This window comes from Odontesthes bonariensis, chromosome 17 (genome assembly GCF_027942865.1).
Source record: "Odontesthes bonariensis isolate fOdoBon6 chromosome 17, fOdoBon6.hap1, whole genome shotgun sequence".
Lineage (NCBI taxonomy): Eukaryota > Metazoa > Chordata > Actinopteri > Atheriniformes > Atherinopsidae > Odontesthes > Odontesthes bonariensis.
This window is the reverse complement of record NC_134522.1, coordinates 7,170,366-7,190,024: the sequence shown is the minus strand read 5'-3', so window position 1 is coordinate 7,190,024 and position 19,659 is coordinate 7,170,366. Positions and strand designations below refer to the sequence as shown.

Below are 19,659 nucleotides of genomic sequence, written 5' to 3'. Positions count from 1 at the left end.
AAGAGGAGGAGGATCCAACCCCTGAGGATGTTCATTCAGCTCATTTATCCTGTCAAAAATAAATAAAACACAAATATGACATAAAAGACTTTTGTTTTATAGCTGAACATTCTGGCTTTGTAAAATCACAGTTATTAATTTGTTTCTCCTCCGGCTTTTATGACAGCTTGCACACTAAATAATAAGAAGCAAAACAATAATCTTCATAAATCAGGTTTGAGCTTTCATGTATAGTAGTTGGAGTCTTGTCAGTTACTGTTTTTCCACGTTTCATTGGATCTGCACCAAACTAAAGCTCCAGATTGTTGATTCATCACCAAACATCACTTTCATCCAACCATCCACAGTCCATGACCGCCTCTCTTCAGCCCACTGTGACCTTCTTTTCTTCTCTTTAAGTGTTAGCCATGGTTTAAGTTGGTCTTTCCTGAATGGAAATCCCATTTCTTTAAGCTTATTTGTAACAGTTCAGTCACAAACGATGACTCCTTTTGTTTCTTTTCTTGTACATTTCCCACTTTCAGACATATTTCTTTGAGTTTTCTGTCCGACTCTGACTCTCTGACGTCTTCGTTCGACCTGTATGCTTCCCTTTGACAACCTTCCCATTTTGTTTGTACTTGCTCCACATCTCAGACACAGCTGATTGGGAACAACCAACATCTATTACATTGAGTCGAATCACCTTCTTGAAGGACTTTCCTGTAAATCAGCTCATTGGGTTCTGTAGGTGTTTGTTTTAGGGATGCAAATTAAAAGATGATTGCAGATGTTTTCCTCTACTTCATCGGATTAAAAACCCCAAAAAAGTCAATTTCATTCACATTTTTTTAGGTATGTCCTACACAGCTGTTTAGTGTAAAATTGGTGTTTTCTCTCTTTTTTAAAATGTATTTTCCCAAAACAAAAAACGCTGAATGAACATCCTCTAATAACATTTTGTTATTATCTCAAATTAGCTTAAGTGGTTTGATAAGAAGGATGAAGAGGTTTCTGAGAACGAGGAGGTTCAAGAAGGAAATTTACATTGTGTAGAGGCTATCAGCTAAGTCCTATTAATAGGGCTGGGCGAGTTAACTCTTTATTATCGCGTTAAGTTATTAATTATTTAATGCCTATAAATATTTTATTGCGCATTAACGCAGTTTTTTTTTTTTTTTTTTTTTAAACAAAAAAAAAATTGGGGCTTTTGTGCCTCTAATGGATAGGAAAGTTTAGAGAGATGGGAAGCATGGAGCAGAGAGAGGGGGAACAACACGCAGCACAGGGCCGTCTGATGCGGGACTTGAACCGGGGCCAGCTGCAGCGAGGACTATAGCCTCTGTACATGGGGCACCTGCTCAACCCAGTACGCCACGGACCACTCCTGTTTTATTATTTATTTTATTATTGTAAAAGTCTGTTGCTCACAGGCTTTTATTTTGTAAAAGTCTGCTGCTGTCTGCTGTGGAACAGGAAAAGAAAGTAATCGGCGGATCCACCAAACATGGAGAAGGGTACGGAACTTTTACTCGGCCATTTTCATTTTAAAGTTCTTCCAGACGGCGGAGTCGACAGAACCAAAGTCATCTGTAAACACTGCCAAGTTGAATTGTCTTCTCAGCGTAGTAGTTCCAGTCTAAAATATCACTTAAAGGCAAAACACACAACTGATAGCAGCAAGTCATTCAAGGAAACAGACAGTGGAGCGAGGCTTCTACATAAAAACTACAGAAAGATGCTGATGTTAAAAGTGTGTTTGCACAACAAATGTTATGGCACTTTCATTCATATGGCAGCACATTTAAAATAAAGCTAAATGCTAAAAGCTATGCACTACTTTTGGATTCATTTTTGGATTTTGCGTACAAATGCGATTAATCGTGATTAATCAGGGAAATCATGTGATTAATTAGATTAAACATTTTAATCGTTGCCCATCCCTACCTATTAAGGTAGGTGCACACATATTTTTAACACTTCTCACGATGGAAACGACACGTGTTTGAAGGGCAGTTTGTTGGTTTCTTGGATAAGCTGTCTTACACCTCGATAAAATCCTGACAACGCACCTCAGCGATGATAGAAGCAGGCAAACGTAAAACACGTGATATTATAACAGACTGCCACCTTCATGCAACACGTCCATGGGAAAAAACAAACAACACAGAGCTTAAACTGAGGTTTACACAGGAAAATTACACTTTGGCAAAGCTCAAAAGGCACCATATGTTATACGCAGACTGTTTATTATGATTAGCTAAACTGTTAGTTTACAGAGCCCCCATTCATTGCTGTGATGGCTATAATTATCTGGCCTACTAAAGAGAGACATATCTGGTTCATCTCCTGTTCCAGTGTTTTATCTACTACAATGTGCGCCCGACTTCATTAAAATCTGAATGGAGCATGAAGAGTTTAAACTGTAGATTAAAGCTAAAGAGGACCCGAGCTCCCCTCCCTGTGAGAAAACATCTTATCACAGGCAGCCGTCCCATCACTCTTTATGGATGTGACATGCAAACCAGGTGAGGCTCAGCGGCGGTATTTCACAGCACAGCACATGTTTGCCTTTCAACTTTAGCCAAAAGTTGGACGTTTCTGCTTAAAATTACACGACGAGATCAATAGCGGTCTAAAATCAAACATCAAAGTTGTTGAGTTTTTCCGAACAGAATGAAATCCCCTCACCAGCACCTTTAAAGCTCACACCGAACACCTTATAAGTGATTTGTTTAATCTGGACAAGAATAACAGCACACTGAGGTTTTAGGGGGATTCCATGTCAGACTTTTTATTACCAGGGAGCTATTATTTCTTTCCTAGTTGCTTGGCAACCTCGTGATGATGTCAAGACTTCTCATTTTTACTCCTTTTTTAATGGATCACATAAACCGGGTGCTGATTTTGTTATGTTCAGGCGGTGCTGGCGCTGAGCTAAGATACCGACTTTTTAGAAGATGTGAGCAGTGTTGATCTTTAGAGGCGTGCTAAATTATGAGCCGTTTGACCCCAGAGAGAAAAACCAGATGTAGAGTCATTTCAAGTCCCCATGAAATCAAAGTCGCTGTGTTTTCACGGGTTACGTCTTGTGCTGCACCTTTACAACTCGTTTCTCTGCGAGGAAGGACAAAGAGAGTTGCTTTGCTGGTTCGAGAGTGTCTGGAAAGCAAATTAAAACTACTCGCTGTGCAGCTGGAGGCATGAACCGGTTTTGCATTCAATAAAACACTTCATCAAATGTTTATATCCCTCTCATTGGGAATTAAATTCAGACGAAAGCTGTGGTTTTAACTACGCTCAGGCAGTTAAAACCACCAAATCTTCAGCACTAGTCATCAAGGTGTATTCAGTAGGAGTATTTCCTTCTGTTTAGTGTTCGGGTGGTCCTTTTTTATAATCGAGCGGACATTAAGACACAAAGATCTGCATATAATTGGCTTGATTGGCAAGTCAAGGAGCCAACATTTGGGTTTCTGTGCGGCACCATTATAGTGGTGCAACTGGGCTGCAGGAAGCAGTGCTTATTCTGGCTCCTAAGAAGAGATGACACGGCAGCTAACTGTGCCAACCACAGAAAAAGATGGATGGAGATTGTTCAGCATTGTGAAGAGCAGGAGAGGATTGTGGATCCAGGCCGGTAATCTGTTTTTTTTTCTTTGTATAAACACTGAACTTCTCTCATTTAAAAAGGTCTAAACATTTGTTGTCAGCTAAAGCTTCCGCATCTGGTGATTTATCATCGCATTTGATAACAAACATGTTGGTATAAACTAGCTCTCGCTCGTGCCTTGTGCGGCCTTGTTCACAGTAAAGCTCATTTCTCACAGATGTGGCCGTGCGACACTAACTTTTAATAACGAGAACAGAAACACACAGCTCACCAGCTCAGATCATTGTGGTTATTATATTGTTGGCTTCTTGTTTTAGTTTATATTTTCATCATTAAGTCATCATTATTAAGGACATTTATGAGTCTCGTGACTGTGACACCTCCAGTTAAAGGGGAAGTTTGTTTTTTTTTTTAAACCTGGACCTTATTTCTGGTGTAAAATACGTTCATCTACTCACCGATAACAGTTTGGTAAAAGTCGGCGTTCTTCGGAAGATATTTAGATCACTGGAGATCCGCGTATATCCATATAACGGGAGAGAACAGGGCAGAGACAATACAGCCTCTAAATAAGGCATTATCTGTCTTTATTTCACCAATACTTTAAGACGAATGAATGAATGAACAGGGGTGGAAAGTAACGAATTACATTTACTCACGTTACTGTAATTGAGTACTTTTTATGAGTAATTTGTAATTTTCTGAGTAGTTTTTGAAATGTGTAATTTTTACTTTTACTCAAGTACATTTTGACCCAAGTACTTTTACTTCGCTACATTTGAAACCCCTCACGTTACTGAGTAAAACAAATATTTATGGTGAAAAATTAAATGCGGACGGAAATTTAAACAGCTGTCCCGGAACTGAACGTCAGCTGGGTTTCACTTGACGTCACTTCTGTATTTTCTAAGCGCGCAAACCTAAGTGGTGGGCAACTGGAGCTGGGTCCCATTGAAAACACTATTTTGTCTGCCACTTTTTTTTGCCCAAAATGCCTCAGTTTTGTGCCGTTTTTGGATGTAGCAATCGGTCTAACTGAGAGAAGGGAAAGGGTTACTATCGTGTACCGAAGGTAATCGCCCATAGAGGTGAGAAATGGAAAAAAACTCACAGAACAACGCCGTAAAAAGTGGATAGCTAACCTACGTTTACAGACTGGAGGGGCTCAATCTGCAAATGCTCGTGTCTGCGGTGACCACTTCGTCAGAGGTATGAGCGAAATCTAACTGTTTTGTAGTAGTGCAGTAAAGTATTATGTTGTTAAATGCCAATCAACAGTAATGTAATACGGGCTACGTTTGGGCTTTGTTTTGAAGGCTGCCCCAGCGCGTTGTTGGCTACTGAGTCAGTGGACTGGGCTCCGACGTCAGTATTTGGATATTTGGATCTCGGCATTTTATCAAAACATAAACATTTTTTATTGTTATTCCACAATGAAGTCCCGCAGGTCAGAGGGTTCTGGGGAATTGGAGGGGTACCTTGCCTGTGTGTCGGAGAGCATGGACCTGCTGAACTCCTTCCCAAACATTAAGAAGCTGTCTCTGAAACTCAACACAGGCCTTCCAGCCTCAGCTGCCTGTGAGAGGCTTTTTAGTTCAGCCGGGTTGCTCTTCACAGCAAAGAGAGCAAGACTTACAGCAAAAAACTTCAAAAATCAGCTGCTGCTGAAATTGAACAAGAGCTTTTCCGGTCTAAAGTAGATTATTGGCAGATTTGGGGGATCCTGTGGGCACTGTATTTTGTATAGTGGGATCCTGTGAGCATTTTGTTTTATTTTGATTTGTGGTATCCTGTGGGCACTTAATTTTGTTTTTTTAATACTTTGATTGTAGTTTAAATTTCTTTATTCTTATCATAGTGTTGTCCATTGGACAATAGGACTGAAAATTCTTTGCACTTTATTCAATTCAATTCAAAAATACTTTATTTATCCCAGAGGGAAATTAAATGTTGATGTAACTCAATTAAATCAAGGAGTTATTATAGATGCTGATGGCTGTGGGCAGGAAAGATTTCCTGTAGCGGTCCGTTTTGCATCCAAACTGAAGAAGCCTTTGACTGAAGAGCCTCTGTTTTCTGATAACAGTCTCATGGAGAGGATGTTCAGGGTTGTCCATAATTATGGTATAAGTTGTGACTGTCCTTGTGAGGAAGTATGTTCCTGAGCCCAGTTGATCTTTTGCAAGTGTGGATGTGCACTTTAATACACCTCGAAATAGATTAAAACAACTTGTACTGAATTTGATTCATGACTCATCCTTTTTTGCATTAAGAAACTGAAAGTAATTAAGTAACTTTTACTCAAATTACATTTTAAATGAAGTAATTTTGTACTTTTACTCAAGTAAATTTTGAGATGGGTAATTTTACTTTTACTCTGAGTAGAATTTAGGCAAAGTAAAGATACTTTTACTTAATTACAATTTTTCAGTACTCTTTCCACCTCTGTGAATGAACACGTACTATTGCACTGTTAGCTCAGAGCTGCCGTGTTGTTGTTATTGAGGGCTATCGGGGGGCTTATAGGAAGCTTTCTACACACACATCTAGTGGGAAGACGTCATCGACGCACCGCTGCTGCTTCTTTAATGCCAGAAAAAACAAACTTTCCCTTTAAAGATCTGTGTTTGGTGGAGGTATTGGCTTGATTGACAAGAACTGGAGCCAATGGGAGTGACAGACTATCCTGAGAGACTTCAGGAGGTTGTGTTAAATTGTTTTAATCAGTCTTTGCTTTGTAGAACGTTCAATAACGAATATTTGTTAGCTCTTTCTTGCCACTTTGGCTTTTCCACTGCTTCTCATGCAAGAAAATCTGTCTCTTTTCTGAACTTTTCAAGTCTCACTTCTGCTGTCATTCTCCTTCCTTGGAAGTGACACGGAGCCTCGAGTGAAGCCCACCACCGGTGTCTAGACTAAGCCTTCCAATCAGCCACCATGGTTCCACCTTAATGCAGCATCAGAGTCTAACTGCCAACCTTTTTTCCCATTTTTCTGCACAAGATTAATAAATGTGTGTCAATCTTTCATTTGATCGCTCCTTATTGAAGTTAATTCTTTCGTTTATCGGACTAACACACCCATAGAGATTTCTGATATCCACTTTTTTCAATGGTTTTCCAGTTTTGATAGACTTAAAAGGCAGTTTTTGCATGTTTGGACCAAAAAAGGAAGACAAAAATGTCTATTAAAGTTAATATTAGTGTTGACATAAATGAGCTGAATTAGCCAAACTACTAACTAATTAAAATATGATCACATTTGGCAGTAAAATAAGCAAGATGGTGCTGTCCAAATGCAAAGTAAAGGCCTCAAAACAACAGACGGGGAATCTTTAATAGACTTATAAAACTGCTTCATTGCTGAGATATGACATATGTTGCTGTAGAAAAGCCTGTTTAAAACTATGAAAGTTATATTAAAGTTTAAATGCCTTCAAGCTAAAAGTCACTCATAAACTTAAAGTGGCTTGTTAATGGTAGATATTTCATATTTATATCGTGCTGAAGGCTTCAAAGGTTCAACAGGAAGAATATACCCAAAATCCTCAAAAAATATGACTAAACACATAAAAATAAAGCCAAACAATGCGCCTGTACCTCTGCATTCCTATAAAACTCAAAGCCACTGAATGGGATATTTAATGAGAATGAGCAAAAGCAAATGAGCATGAAAGAAAGATATGAAATGATTCAACTTAAATGTATGCAAACTTTATGTTTCTGCCTGTTTTTGGGGGGCTGAGGATGAGTCTGTTGTGTTAACGTCAGTAAAGCCAAAAACATGAGCCGGTCCGGTCACATGTCAGCAAGAAACTACCTAAGATTAAACACTTTTAACCAAAAGCAACATCAAGAAATATTTGAGCAGAAGACTTCAGGATTGAGCTATCTGGTGTTAAATGGTCGTGGTCCTTACAAGCACGTCGCTGTTTGTCTTGTAGACAAGCCTGGGCGTGTCCTGAGTAAAGCTGTGCTGGGGTAATTTCCCACCGAGGCCATCGTCGTCTCGCGCCTGGGGGGGGAGAAATAATGGCTTCTTTTTACGGATGGACAAAATAAACAGGTGAACAAAGGCAACAAGGAAACTGAGAAATGGAAAACAACAGTGACAAAGAAGAACAGAAATGGTGACTAAAAAGGGTTTGAGGACAAATCAATCAACAGGATTATCTGAAACAATAGAGTCCTGCATACATTAGCTCTTTAAAACAGGCGTGTTTATTCTCAAGACTTATTTATCAAAGGTTAAACAGAAAAAAATGGACACTTCTGTGATTAGAAAACAGTATGAAAAGGAAAATATAACATTTGCATGAATAATTTAAGATGTACGGGTGAGCTCAGATGTTTAATTTTAAGTCAAGTTTGTTTTTTTATTTTTTTTACTATCAAGGTTAATGAACCAAATTATTATTATTCATTTTCACGTGAATGTTTTTTTTAAGAAAATGTGAATGTTGGTTGAGTTGGTATGAAATAACCAATGTAAAACTTCAGGCTGAACACAAAGTTTAGAGGGATCTATTGGTAGAAATGCACATAATAATCATATTTACGTTACTGCCATGGTGGTGGAAAGAGCTACCAAATGCTGTTAGATCAAAGTTTAGAGAATACCTCCTCTCCTTACGCCTCTAACATGACTAACTCGCGCTTACTTTGCACTTATTTGCTTGCTCTACTGTCCTTTAAATAGATTTAGCACTTAATGCTAATGTCATGGTGTCTTTCTTTGTGATAAAGCTTAAACGTGTCTGCTAAATTAATGTATACCTCCTTTTTAATGTAGTAGAACTTCTTGGAAATATGAATTGCTGTGTTTTTGTTACTACAAAACATGGCAGGTTCTCCTCAATCTGCCAAGTAGCAACCGAAACGGACATTAATTTTCAACACAATCTCATGGCAATGTGTTGAAATAGCACTTTCATTTGAAACTTGTTTAATTTCACATTGTTAACATACCAAAATAGTAAAGGTTAGGGTACAAGTACAGGGCAGGGAGTCATTCTCTCAATGTACATATCGGGAAGTCTTTAATTCGAAAAATTTCGTGACAGCTACTTCGGAGGAGTACGAATTGGTTCTTTGGTTCAGCAGAAACCCCCCTACTCAGTGAGAAGGGATTGGTCAGTTGGCTGTAATCTGGTAGAATAACCACGATATTAATAGAAAAAACATGGTAATCCAGCACATATGTGTAACTGTAGCTGAATTCAATGCACAAACGTCGTTTTTACGTTACTTTAATGGTGATTTTGTGATTTCTGTCAGATGACGCTGCGATTTTATTAGAGCAGAGCGACAGTCTGGAAATGAAAGTTGACACTAAGTCTTAATTATTAACTCCTTTTCAGTCACAATATCTGATTCAACAAGACTTAAAGGGGAGCTTTGCTGAGAATTAACACAATTTTATTTAACTTTTCTCTGTAGAAATAACAAAAAGGAGCAAGCTTAGTTCTCATGTTTTAATATATATTCTTGCCATTTATCTCTGTCTTTTATCTATTATTACAGCTTTTAAAACAGCAGTCGACATCGGAAAAGTGGCGAATAGTATGTCGCCCTTGCTGCAGTGGCATGTGTCACATACTTAGATACTTCGTGTTTGATGCTACAACTGAGATCAGCAGGTTTTATAGATATTACACGAATTAAGTGTAAATACATGTGAAATTTTTTTAATCAAAACTCAATGTCACTTGTAATCCAACGTGTTTTTTAAACATTTTCTTTACTTCTTGCTTTTATTATTACACATTTGTAAAGCTGATTTATTATATATTTTTATTGGTTGCATTAATTTATTAGTAGTAGCTTACATTGTGCTATTTATTTCAATACTTTAAAAACATTTTGTTTATTTTATTGGGGCACCACTGAGGACATTTTATAAAAAGGTGATCTTTGTTGCACTTTATATAATATAACTTAATAATTAATTATATTATGATACACGTACAGTATATAGAAAAATGGACTGATTACATTAAATATTGGACACAGTAGAAGTCATTTAAAAACTCTTTTTCTGAGGTTCCTCATTAAATCTGACTTGTGATAAAAATGAAAAAGATTACCCTAAAGGCCTTTTCCTGCTCAGCTCTTTATGATCTGAACAACAGAGAATGAAGTTGGAATAAATGTGATTAAAGATGAAGGCTGTCCCATCCTAACGGACGCCAACACCAATAATTAATTAAAGATTGAAAGAGACTTCGGTCGGGTATCGTCTTTGACATGCAGCGGTTTAATCAAGCGTAAAATCACATATCTTAGGCTTTACATATTGTTTGATTCAGGGTTTGTTGGACTATATTTTAATTTATTTATATTGTGGCCATATTGGCTTGTGAAAATCCAATCTGCTGACATTACATCAACATTTTGAAGCATAAATTAAATTCTTTAGATGATTTACAGTCGTGATGTAACAAAAAATACTTTCACAAACAGTATAAAGAATATTAGGACTATTTCTAAACAATAACTACAATTATTCCAATGTACGGATTATGTTTGTCACTATTTCAGCAGAGAGGAAGAATTACAACATGACTTTGTTGAGTACATTCTTGTATTGAGCCACCGTTGTTCATCAAATACTGCTAGAAATGTTTGGGTCAGTCCGAGAGGTTTGATTAAGCTGATTAAATTCAGATTATTTCTTTAATGATTCAACTAAATGACATTAAAAGACTAAAACGTGTTGAAATAACACAATAAACGCCTTCACAAAGCCTTTAAAAAAAAGTGTTAATGTCTTAAGAGCGAAGGGGAGGTGATAAAACTTTGTGGCCACACTAAAAAGCATGTATTTGTCCACACTGTTCCATCGGGTTTGGGCAACTTTCCTGCAAAGATGTTGTTGGAAAAGCTTTGTCTGACAAGATGGCAAATTGCTCCATTGTGTTACATTAAATTAAATGGTCTTTTATATAATGGAGACCTCGGTGTGATATAATTAGTTCATATTTTAGTGCCACGGGCCACTGAAATGAAGATTTAACTTGTATTAGACGCGTTCATCATGCTGTTCGCAGCCCTGAAGCTGACGTTTCAAACTGAGCCCAGGTGAACCACCGGTCTGAATGGCTCTTTTTCACATTATGTTCCCTTTAAATTGCTCCCTCCAACCTTTGATTTGTCAGAGTAATTTAGCCTCCAGCTCTCTCCATCCCTCGTCGATACCAAAAAAGGAAACTCTGGCAGAGTTCTTTCACGTGTTTCGTCCAAAAAAACTGAATGAATTTGAGTCGGCTTCCATCTGCTTCCCTCACCTCCAGGCAAACGCTGCAGTCTACCGTCTCATAAAGTGATGTTTTGTGCTGGAAACAGTGCAAATCTCACCGATAAGATTGTTCTGCAACAATCAACATCGTAACAGGAGGTTTGGGGGGAAACAAAACCAGGGTTTATTCAGTGCACGGGCCGGCATACGTACGCAATAAGGGACACATCACACGGGCAGACTCATTGACAGTTAAACACACATTATCTAGGCAGGCATTTAAAGGACACACACACACACACATACATACAAAGATGCAGCATTGGGCTATTATTCTGTCTCCAGTTTGTGCTCTGACCCGCTGGCCCTGCGCCAGTTCATTTGCATATTGTACTAATGAGGTGTTGGCACTGCGAACGAGGCGTGAGGCGCACACAAGGAGCCACAGGCAGATAAAGGAGATGGCACACAGGATGGATAGATAGATAGATAGATAGATAGATAGATAGATAGATAGATAGATAGATAGATAGATAGATAGATAGATAGATAGATAGATCATTTTTGCCTCGCTGACAGCCAACTGCAGCTGCCACCCAGCTGAAATTCCTTCTAAGAGCGACAGAGTTCTCCTCTGGCGACGCCACAGTCCTGAGGGGATGTCACGCCAGCTGCCGCCATGCTAGCTTCCATCTGGGCACGCATACGCGTCCAGGTGTGTGTGCCCGTCACCTGCCAAAAAGAGCTGCTCTTCCCGAGGAAAGACGCTCGTAGGGAGGATTTTTCGAAATCCAAAACACAAACACTGCCGGCGCACACGCCCGAGCTCCTTCCTAAATCCTGGACTGAAGGTGGAGTCCCGGCACTATGCAAATGACCAGGCGAGAAAACAAAACCTTTCAAAGATAATGACAGAGAAACCCAACAATCACTGCGCTGTGGAAATTTCCAACCACATTCGCTTTAATTTATGAGTCTGCACCTACAAATTCTACTTTTTACGCCACAAAAAAACAAATACAACACCATATTTGAGCAAATTACAGCTACCTTTATCCCTAAGTTTTGTTTTTATTCTCGGAAAGAATCATGCAAGCTGATTTTTTTTGGTCAAATCATTTACAGACTCTACTAAATCTCTCCTAAAAGAGAGCAGAAAACGGTATCCTCTGCATGCCTCACACCAGAAAAACATCTCCTTAGCGCACATATTTTCTTAATCCACCTGAAATGTTTCTGCAAATTAAAGAAACTTCACTATAAGTTGAGCACATCCAACCTCCGGTACAAGTTAAAGAAAAGACACAAAAGCGTGCAAGTTCATGTTTACTATTACAGTCTCGACGCGTTGTTAGTTGGAGTTACTTTCGTCTTTATTTGAGCTGAATGGCTGGCAGCTATGAGATAATCACCTTCCTCTGCGTGCCCAGAAGCTGTGTGAGGCAAGCCTCAAGGCTTCCCAACCACCAGTGAGCCTGAGCTGCAGGATGCAGACACTTTGCACACTTCATCACGCACACGAGATTTCCACAAGCAGCCACATCCATGCACACACAAAGCACTCATACGCACACGTGCTCAGAGAGCCCGGTCTCCGTGGCGGCTGATTGAGATGCAAAGTTAACAGGGTTAAGGAGCAGGGAGGCGACCACGGGGCTGCGTGTAAGGAGCAGACGTGTGTGTGTTGGAGGTGATGTGACATTTCTGGGCCGACATGAAGCGACACTCTGCCCCCTCAAGCCTGGAGGGAGCTCCCGGGGAAAGACACTGATGGAGGTCTGGGGTCTCCGAGGGGGAGGGGATTTCAGGATGTTAACAAAAAGCCGTGTGCTGCGGCAGAAACAACCTGCAGGGATCCTTTAATCTGAAATTTCTTTACTTTTCCACACTCAGAATGCTTTGTTTGACAGCATTAAAAACATTAACTTGCTAATCAATTGCTTTTTAAATCTAAAGGCCAACTCGCTGAAAAACATTTAACATAGTTTTAGGCAGTTACAACCAAACTAAAGGACATTTTATCGCAGCAAAAACCGCAGAAAAGTGACATCTCTTCCCAATAAAGATGCCGCTTAATTGGGAAGAAACACTTCCACACGTTTCTGGTATGATTATGACATCCACCTTTCGTGTCCCGCCATTGTTTACTTGGTCTCAAAAAGCTTATAGAGAGGAAGGAGCTGCCAAACGTCAGAACTTTCTGACACCTTCGTTCAATAGAACGTTTTAAACACAATGTTTATAACAGTCATTGTGCTTTTTTTTCTTCCCTTCCACTTGTGATTTCTTACTTTTCTGCTGCCCTCCAACCTGACACACGTTCATTTTTAGCATTTAAACTACAGGGTTCTGGATAGAGTTACAACACATGGTTAGACAGCAACAAACATGGTTCCAGCAGATAACAACAGCCAAGGGAAACGTAACTATCTCTCGATTTGCAGCCATGGATTGTGGCGCTACTTTATATCAGACAAGCGGACAAACATAAGGACGTATTAGACATTTTCTGGTGAGATTTAGCTGCTTCAGTATGTAGAGACTTGGTTTTCCATCTCAAAAACTGCCATCATATATCACCTGAAACGATGTCGTATGGGCATGCAAAGTGTCCCAAGATGCCGTTGACTAAAACGCTTAAAATCAACTATTATAGTCGTAACTTTTTTTTTCAGATTCAGTGAATCTATTGGTTTGTCATTGGTTGTTAAATCTAACCAGTTAAAACATCTTAAGTGCAAAAAGAAGCCAGATTAAATTACTAATAATGTCTGTGATTTGCACAAATACATAAACATATGATAAAATACATAAACCTGATTACTCGTGCCTTGGTTTTATTGGTTCATTTTTGTAATCTCTCTGCAGTTCAATCACATTTGACTGTTATTGACAACGTTTTATGTGAAAACTCTTAAATTCTAATACATGTAAATTTATAACGCACTTAGAATGCATAAAACATACAAACTGGGCCCAAATTTAAATTTGAATGTAGACAGACTAAGACTTGACAGCATGGTGGCCACATGCATCTTTTGAATAGAATTTATCCGAAAAGCAACCTGCTGGTTGGATCATTTCTTCCTTTGAAATTCAGATTTTTAGCTTTTGGAGAAATAAAATAGATGGAAAATAGTCTGAAAACACAATTTTCTTTTTTATCTAGACCTGGAAAATGCTTTAAAAAACTTCTAACATACTTTTCTATCATTTTCAAGACTTCATATCGTGTAATCTCTTCACTACCTACTACATGCTGCTTTGACATGGTTTATTTAAATTATTTTCAAAGAAAAAAGACCATTGAGAGAACACATGTTAAGCCAATGTTTACTTATCTTATATTTTTATCTACATCCAGCTCGTCAGCGTCATAAAACCTCCAGAACTCAAACACAGCTGTTGAGATAAGCAGATAGTTGGAGCTATTTCAACAATATTTAATCCCACTTGGTGTTGCGGTGATGCATTTGCTACAAACTGCTCCGTGCAGGATTTAAAAACCAACATTAAATGATATGTAGATTGTATGTTTCACGTGGGGAACCTAAAGCTGGGAAGGCGCAGCGCACCTACATCTTTCCGTTTCCACGCTTCACACTCACAGAGGATAATTCATCACGGCTAATTGCCTAACTTAATCTTGGAGTTGAGTCCAATGAGCACACACTTGTTTGTTGGTGTGTGTGGGTGTTAGATAAATGGGAAAAAACATGCAGACGTGTGCACAAGTGTGACAGTTCAGCAGCTTTCTACCTACAGCTGAAAGCTATATTCCACCTCAAATCTAAATTTAAATAACTCCAAATAACCCGAAAACTACCAGAGCTGGAAGTTCTCAATGAACCTTTCCCCTCATTTTGTGTTTTCTCCACTCAAATTGGCTTTTTCCAGGGTGCCAAGTTACACAGCTTTACTAAAAACAAGAAAAAGAGCCAAGCTGTGCCTGTGAATCAACAGTGGACGGTCGAAAAGGGTAAAAAAAAAAGCAGCCAAAGTGAGGTGACAAACAGAATAATTGAGGAAGCAGCACCTTCCATACGAACTGATCCAGAATGCTTAAGGCGCACAGCAAACAGAAACATAAGTGATGAGCTGGAGTTAAACTATCAATCATCATCCGCCACACACAAACAATTCCACATAATGTGGAGTTATGCGGAGATGCGAGAAAGTAGCAGCTACCTAAAGGCGGGGGTTGGGTTGCACGAGTGAGGCAGCTGAGGATCTTTCATGCAACATAATGCCAGAGCCGGTGCCCACCCCCTTCCTCTCCTCCCCTCCCCACGTCTGCGCCTCTCTATCCGAAGCACACGCAGACACGGGATACTTATTTTCAGCTGGAAGAGAAAAAAGGAAGAAAAAAAAAAAGCCTGCAGGCTGTGTTGTTGTGTCCAACCTTGTGGGCGCATGAGAAAAGAAACATGTGGGTATCGTTTACACAAATGGCCTGCGAGATGTGCGCGAGCCAGACAAAATATAGAATCTGAGCCGCCGTGGCCTTTTCCGAGTTTGTGATGGTCGAACATGTTTATCCTGCTGATGAGTGAAAGAAACATCCAACGTGTCTTACATGTAAATGATAGTGTTTCTATAAACTGTGTTTGATGTGCTGATGACATTTTTGGACTGTGTTTGTGTTTGCAACTCAAATTATTCAACTTTAACATGCAATGTCTGACATTTTATTATACACATATGTGATAACAGCATCAGTTTCTTAACACTGATATGATATGATCTCCCGTGATTTAATTTTCTGATTGGACATAACTTTCTATTTCTTCATGTATACAGTTTAGGCATCAGGGCTGCTGCATTATTTGATTTCACTGCACCAATTCTGTGGCCAAAAGCGTGAGAAAATTATCATGAAATCGATTAAAAAATCAAATTTCTTATCAGTCTAATTTATCTTTGCTTTATTAAAATGTTTCCCTTTTCTTTGTGTTTTCTTTATCCCTCAAAATAGGAAAATTGTAACCAATCAGCATTCAACATTGTTTTAATTCTATCAGCTGAGATTGAATCACATTATTATCAATCAGCACAATATCGATATTTCATTCTTTTAATATAATATATGTCAATACAGGTTTATTGCAACACCCCTAATAGTTCTATAGCTTTTTTTGTGGAAAAACTGGAGTTGTTAGCAGTTTAAAAAGCCCAAAGAGACACAGTTTGGAGGCTGGTATGTGTGGTGGTCAACTACCTTTTGGCTTGAATTGGACAATATTATTGAAGTGCCTTGAGATGACATTTGTTGTATTAAAACTATACATAAAACTGAATTGAATTGAATTTGGTAGATACATTCATCTGAAATCACACTTTTTTTTTTTAAAACAAAGCCTTAGATCACAGCAAGAAAATAGAAATTTTATGTATTTTTTGTTTGTTTAGATGTCTTGAAGTGTACATAAGCTAGTTAATAATTAGTATTTGGCCCATCAGAAAGTAGTGTTCTATGTAGTCTGTAGTATTTCAAAATGTGTCATCTCATGGCAAACAATCAGAAAATGCTGAGCACCCAAACAAAACTCAGAGGTAGAATTGGGGGTGGAGCATGTTCAGGCCAGTTAAGCTGACCAATCATAGCAGACTTAGCTTTTGTGAATGGGCGTGGCTTCTAGAGCATCCTGACAGCTGTTGTATGAATGTAACATATGTCGTTTTTTTGTCCACACTGTCTGGTAACTTTAACTCTCAGATGCTGTTTGGTGTAGAAATTAAAAAATGATACAGTTCTGCCCGTCTGTAAGATGGGTAAAAAAAATGAATACATTTGAAAATATGTGTTGGATGTCACGGATAAAAAGCAGTATTTGTATTTTTTTATTCTGCAAGACTGGACTGAATGGAAATAGACAAAGATGACAGGCAAGATCTGCCATATAATAGTAAATTTCCAATGTGTGACATCAAGATTAATCTAGTGTCTAATTTTGTACAGTATTTAATTTCACTTATTTATAAGCCTTGAAAAACTTGAACAGAGCTAAAAATATCAAGTCTATGTTTTTTTTGCCTGTGTGTGCTTCTCATCACAAACTATATTATTTTCCCGTCATTTTAAATTTGAAAGTTTGAAAATTTCTGCAACTATTCCTTGCACGAGAAGCTGTCATCACACTGACAAAACAAGACGGGCCGATCAGGAGAGCATCGAAAATGGAAACGATATTGCAGCTTCTGGGCATTTTTTATCCACCACAACTCACAATGTATTTAAATTCCAATATGTACAGAAATGTCTTTCAAAGGAACAGAGCAGATTGCAGAGCTAATTGGGCTTAAAACAGATGTCATATCTGAACTGAAAAGAAAGAATATATACACCACAGGTGACTATTCTTGCTATTGTAGGGTATTATATATGGTAACATTCCTACTTTTAAAGTTTAATAAACTAATACGTTTTTTTTGTTTAATTCAAGACATGGCCCCTGGATTCATAGCAGGAAGCTACTCCACATGAGGTTCTTATTTGATGTAATGCTCCCTTACAGCCTCCCTGATTGATATGGAGCTGGCTTGTCACCTTTGTCAAAAGTCAAATGGCAAAGATTTGCTTTGACGTCCTCTGGAGCACAGAGATCAAAATAAAATCTGTTCAAAAAAGCTGCATTTTTATCTGCCATGAAGCTCTGCGGCTCCTGAAACTCTCACAATTTCTACTAAGTTTCACCAAGTCAAAGGCTCCTTGACATCTCCAGAACCTGCCAGATCACCTATCCTCCTTTCAATTTTTCGCACAGCTAAAACTACAAAATCCCTGTAAAAGTAAATGAGTCAAATGTTGAGGTAGGAAATTAAAAACATACCATGAAAAACAGTACAGTAGGCGCGACATTTGGCTTGATTTGACATGCTTAGGGGAAAAAAGTGCCAGAAAATAAACAGAAACTGGATATCACCAACTGAAATGAACAGACTAAGTGCATCCATATCTGCCTTTTGCTTCAGTGTAGTGCTTGAAAAGTGATTATGCTTGGATGAATAACTGACTTCAGGACAGACAAGCAGGAGAGTAAAACATGTTATACTCACGGCACAATTCCTTATATATCCAAGCTTTGGTACAAAAGAGAAAGGAGATTGTTTAACCACAGTAGGCTAAATGGGAAATAATGAGAGCCCATTAAAAACAATGATGAGTTACATCTTATGCATCAAGTTGAGGAAGAATTCGTGAAGTTAATTGCCTTTATTTGTTTGGTAGTAAAACTAATAAATGACAGCAGATTAGCTCTAATTTTGTATGTAGATAGCATTAGCATGTTAGCTAGAAAACATGCTAGGCTAACCATCAACTTAGCTAGCCTTATACTTCGCACACTTGTAAAATACTGTATTAACTTAGATAGCATTGTAGATAGCTAACATTTCAGTTTGTTGGGGTGTTAAGTCTTTAAAAATATGTCAAATGTTTAACAAATCTAACTATTTTCCCAGAAATTAGTGCTCAAGATTAGTGAAAATCAAATAACAATTGGGATCTTTTAACCTAGCTTGAAAAATCAAGCTGGAATGGTTAGCCATTCACAAAAAAGATTACCTTGTGTATTTTACTTTATTATTGTCAATATTATTATTATTTAATGAAATGAGCCAGCTAAATTACAATGAAGTGTTAATGTGATGTGTTAATGACACGTGTTAATGTGTTATGGTGGTAGAGGAGCTAAAGTTGCTGTCAATTCCCTTAGTTTATTAGCCATATCAAACATATGATTGAGTGTGTCAAGTTCTCATTTTCAATGATTTTAATACCTATTAATCATCAATAGAGCTGATCAAAAAGCCGCCACTTACAAAAGTTGTGAACGCTAACTAAACTGGGCGATGGCAATATTGTTAATGAGTCAGAAGATAAATATATCCTTTGATATTTAAGGAAAAATTGGCTTAGTTTCGGTAAAAAGAGTGTAATTTTGTAGTGTTTATGTTGTGCAAAAGTATAAGAGAGAGGGGATATAAGGATGAACCATTCTAGTTGTGTGACTTTGAATAAAAAGACCCTGGTTTGTTTTCTTTACTTGAGTTACTTTCTCCGGTTGTCGGTCACAATTTGGTTTGGTTTGTGAAGTTTACTTTCAATCTATTTTAAGGGGTCGCAGTTATGACTTGAGCTCGCTCCAAAATTCCTGTAAGACCAGGCTGAAAGCAAAACGGGAGAATAGGTTTTGAACTTTGGAGAAGGCAAAGTAAACTGCTTGTCCATTTTTATGTCCTCATACTATCCTATTTTTATCACCAGTATCCTCAAGCTGACAACTTAACACACAGATATGTGAATGGTTGTGAACAGTCCCTTAAAATGATCCTCTACAGCTGATGAACACTATGTAATCAGTTCTCATCAACCATTCACTTCAGAATAAGTGTAATACGATGCAAAAATTCATGCTTGTATTGTGCATTTTGGATGCATCAGTGCAATTTCCAAAGATGTAAGATATGATTGCAAGTAGATTTGTGGCTCAGTCTACCTGCAAAGTTTCTATAATATGCCATATCAAAATGTCCAGTGGGTGAAGAGGAAAAGGTTTTACCTTGTTTCTCTTGAAATAGGCTCTGCGGCAGGCGGCAAAGCATTTTTCACTGCAGAAGCTCTTCATCTCACTTCCCATGCTCAGAGAGTAGCGTTTGACCCCAACTTTCTGGCACCAGGCACACATGATCTGCACATTTGATGCATCTTCATCTGGAGAGAAAGACACACAATATTGAAAGGTAGGAAGTTGAACTGTTGACATCAAACTTTATCCAGCATATTCAGGCCAAAGAGCCTCAAATGGTTCTCAAACTACTTCCATAAAATA

The 19,659-nt window shown here is 38.3% G+C and overlaps 1 protein-coding gene across 2 annotated transcripts in view; it reads right to left on the bottom strand.

Annotated features, from left to right (window-relative positions):
- sobpa (sine oculis binding protein homolog (Drosophila) a) overlaps positions 1-19,659 on the bottom strand; it is a 54,216-nt gene that overhangs the window by 10,899 nt on the left and 23,658 nt on the right. The window contains exons 4-5 of one of the 2 annotated variants that reach the window (XM_075448241.1): positions 19,390-19,541; positions 7,511-7,606 (exon numbers count right to left, since the gene is read on the bottom strand). In XM_075448241.1, coding sequence (XP_075304356.1) covers positions 7,511-7,606; positions 19,390-19,541 — 248 coding nt within the window. The remainder of the gene's footprint in view (positions 1-7,510; positions 7,607-19,389; positions 19,542-19,659) is intronic. The other variant, XM_075448242.1, reaches the window with a different exon arrangement.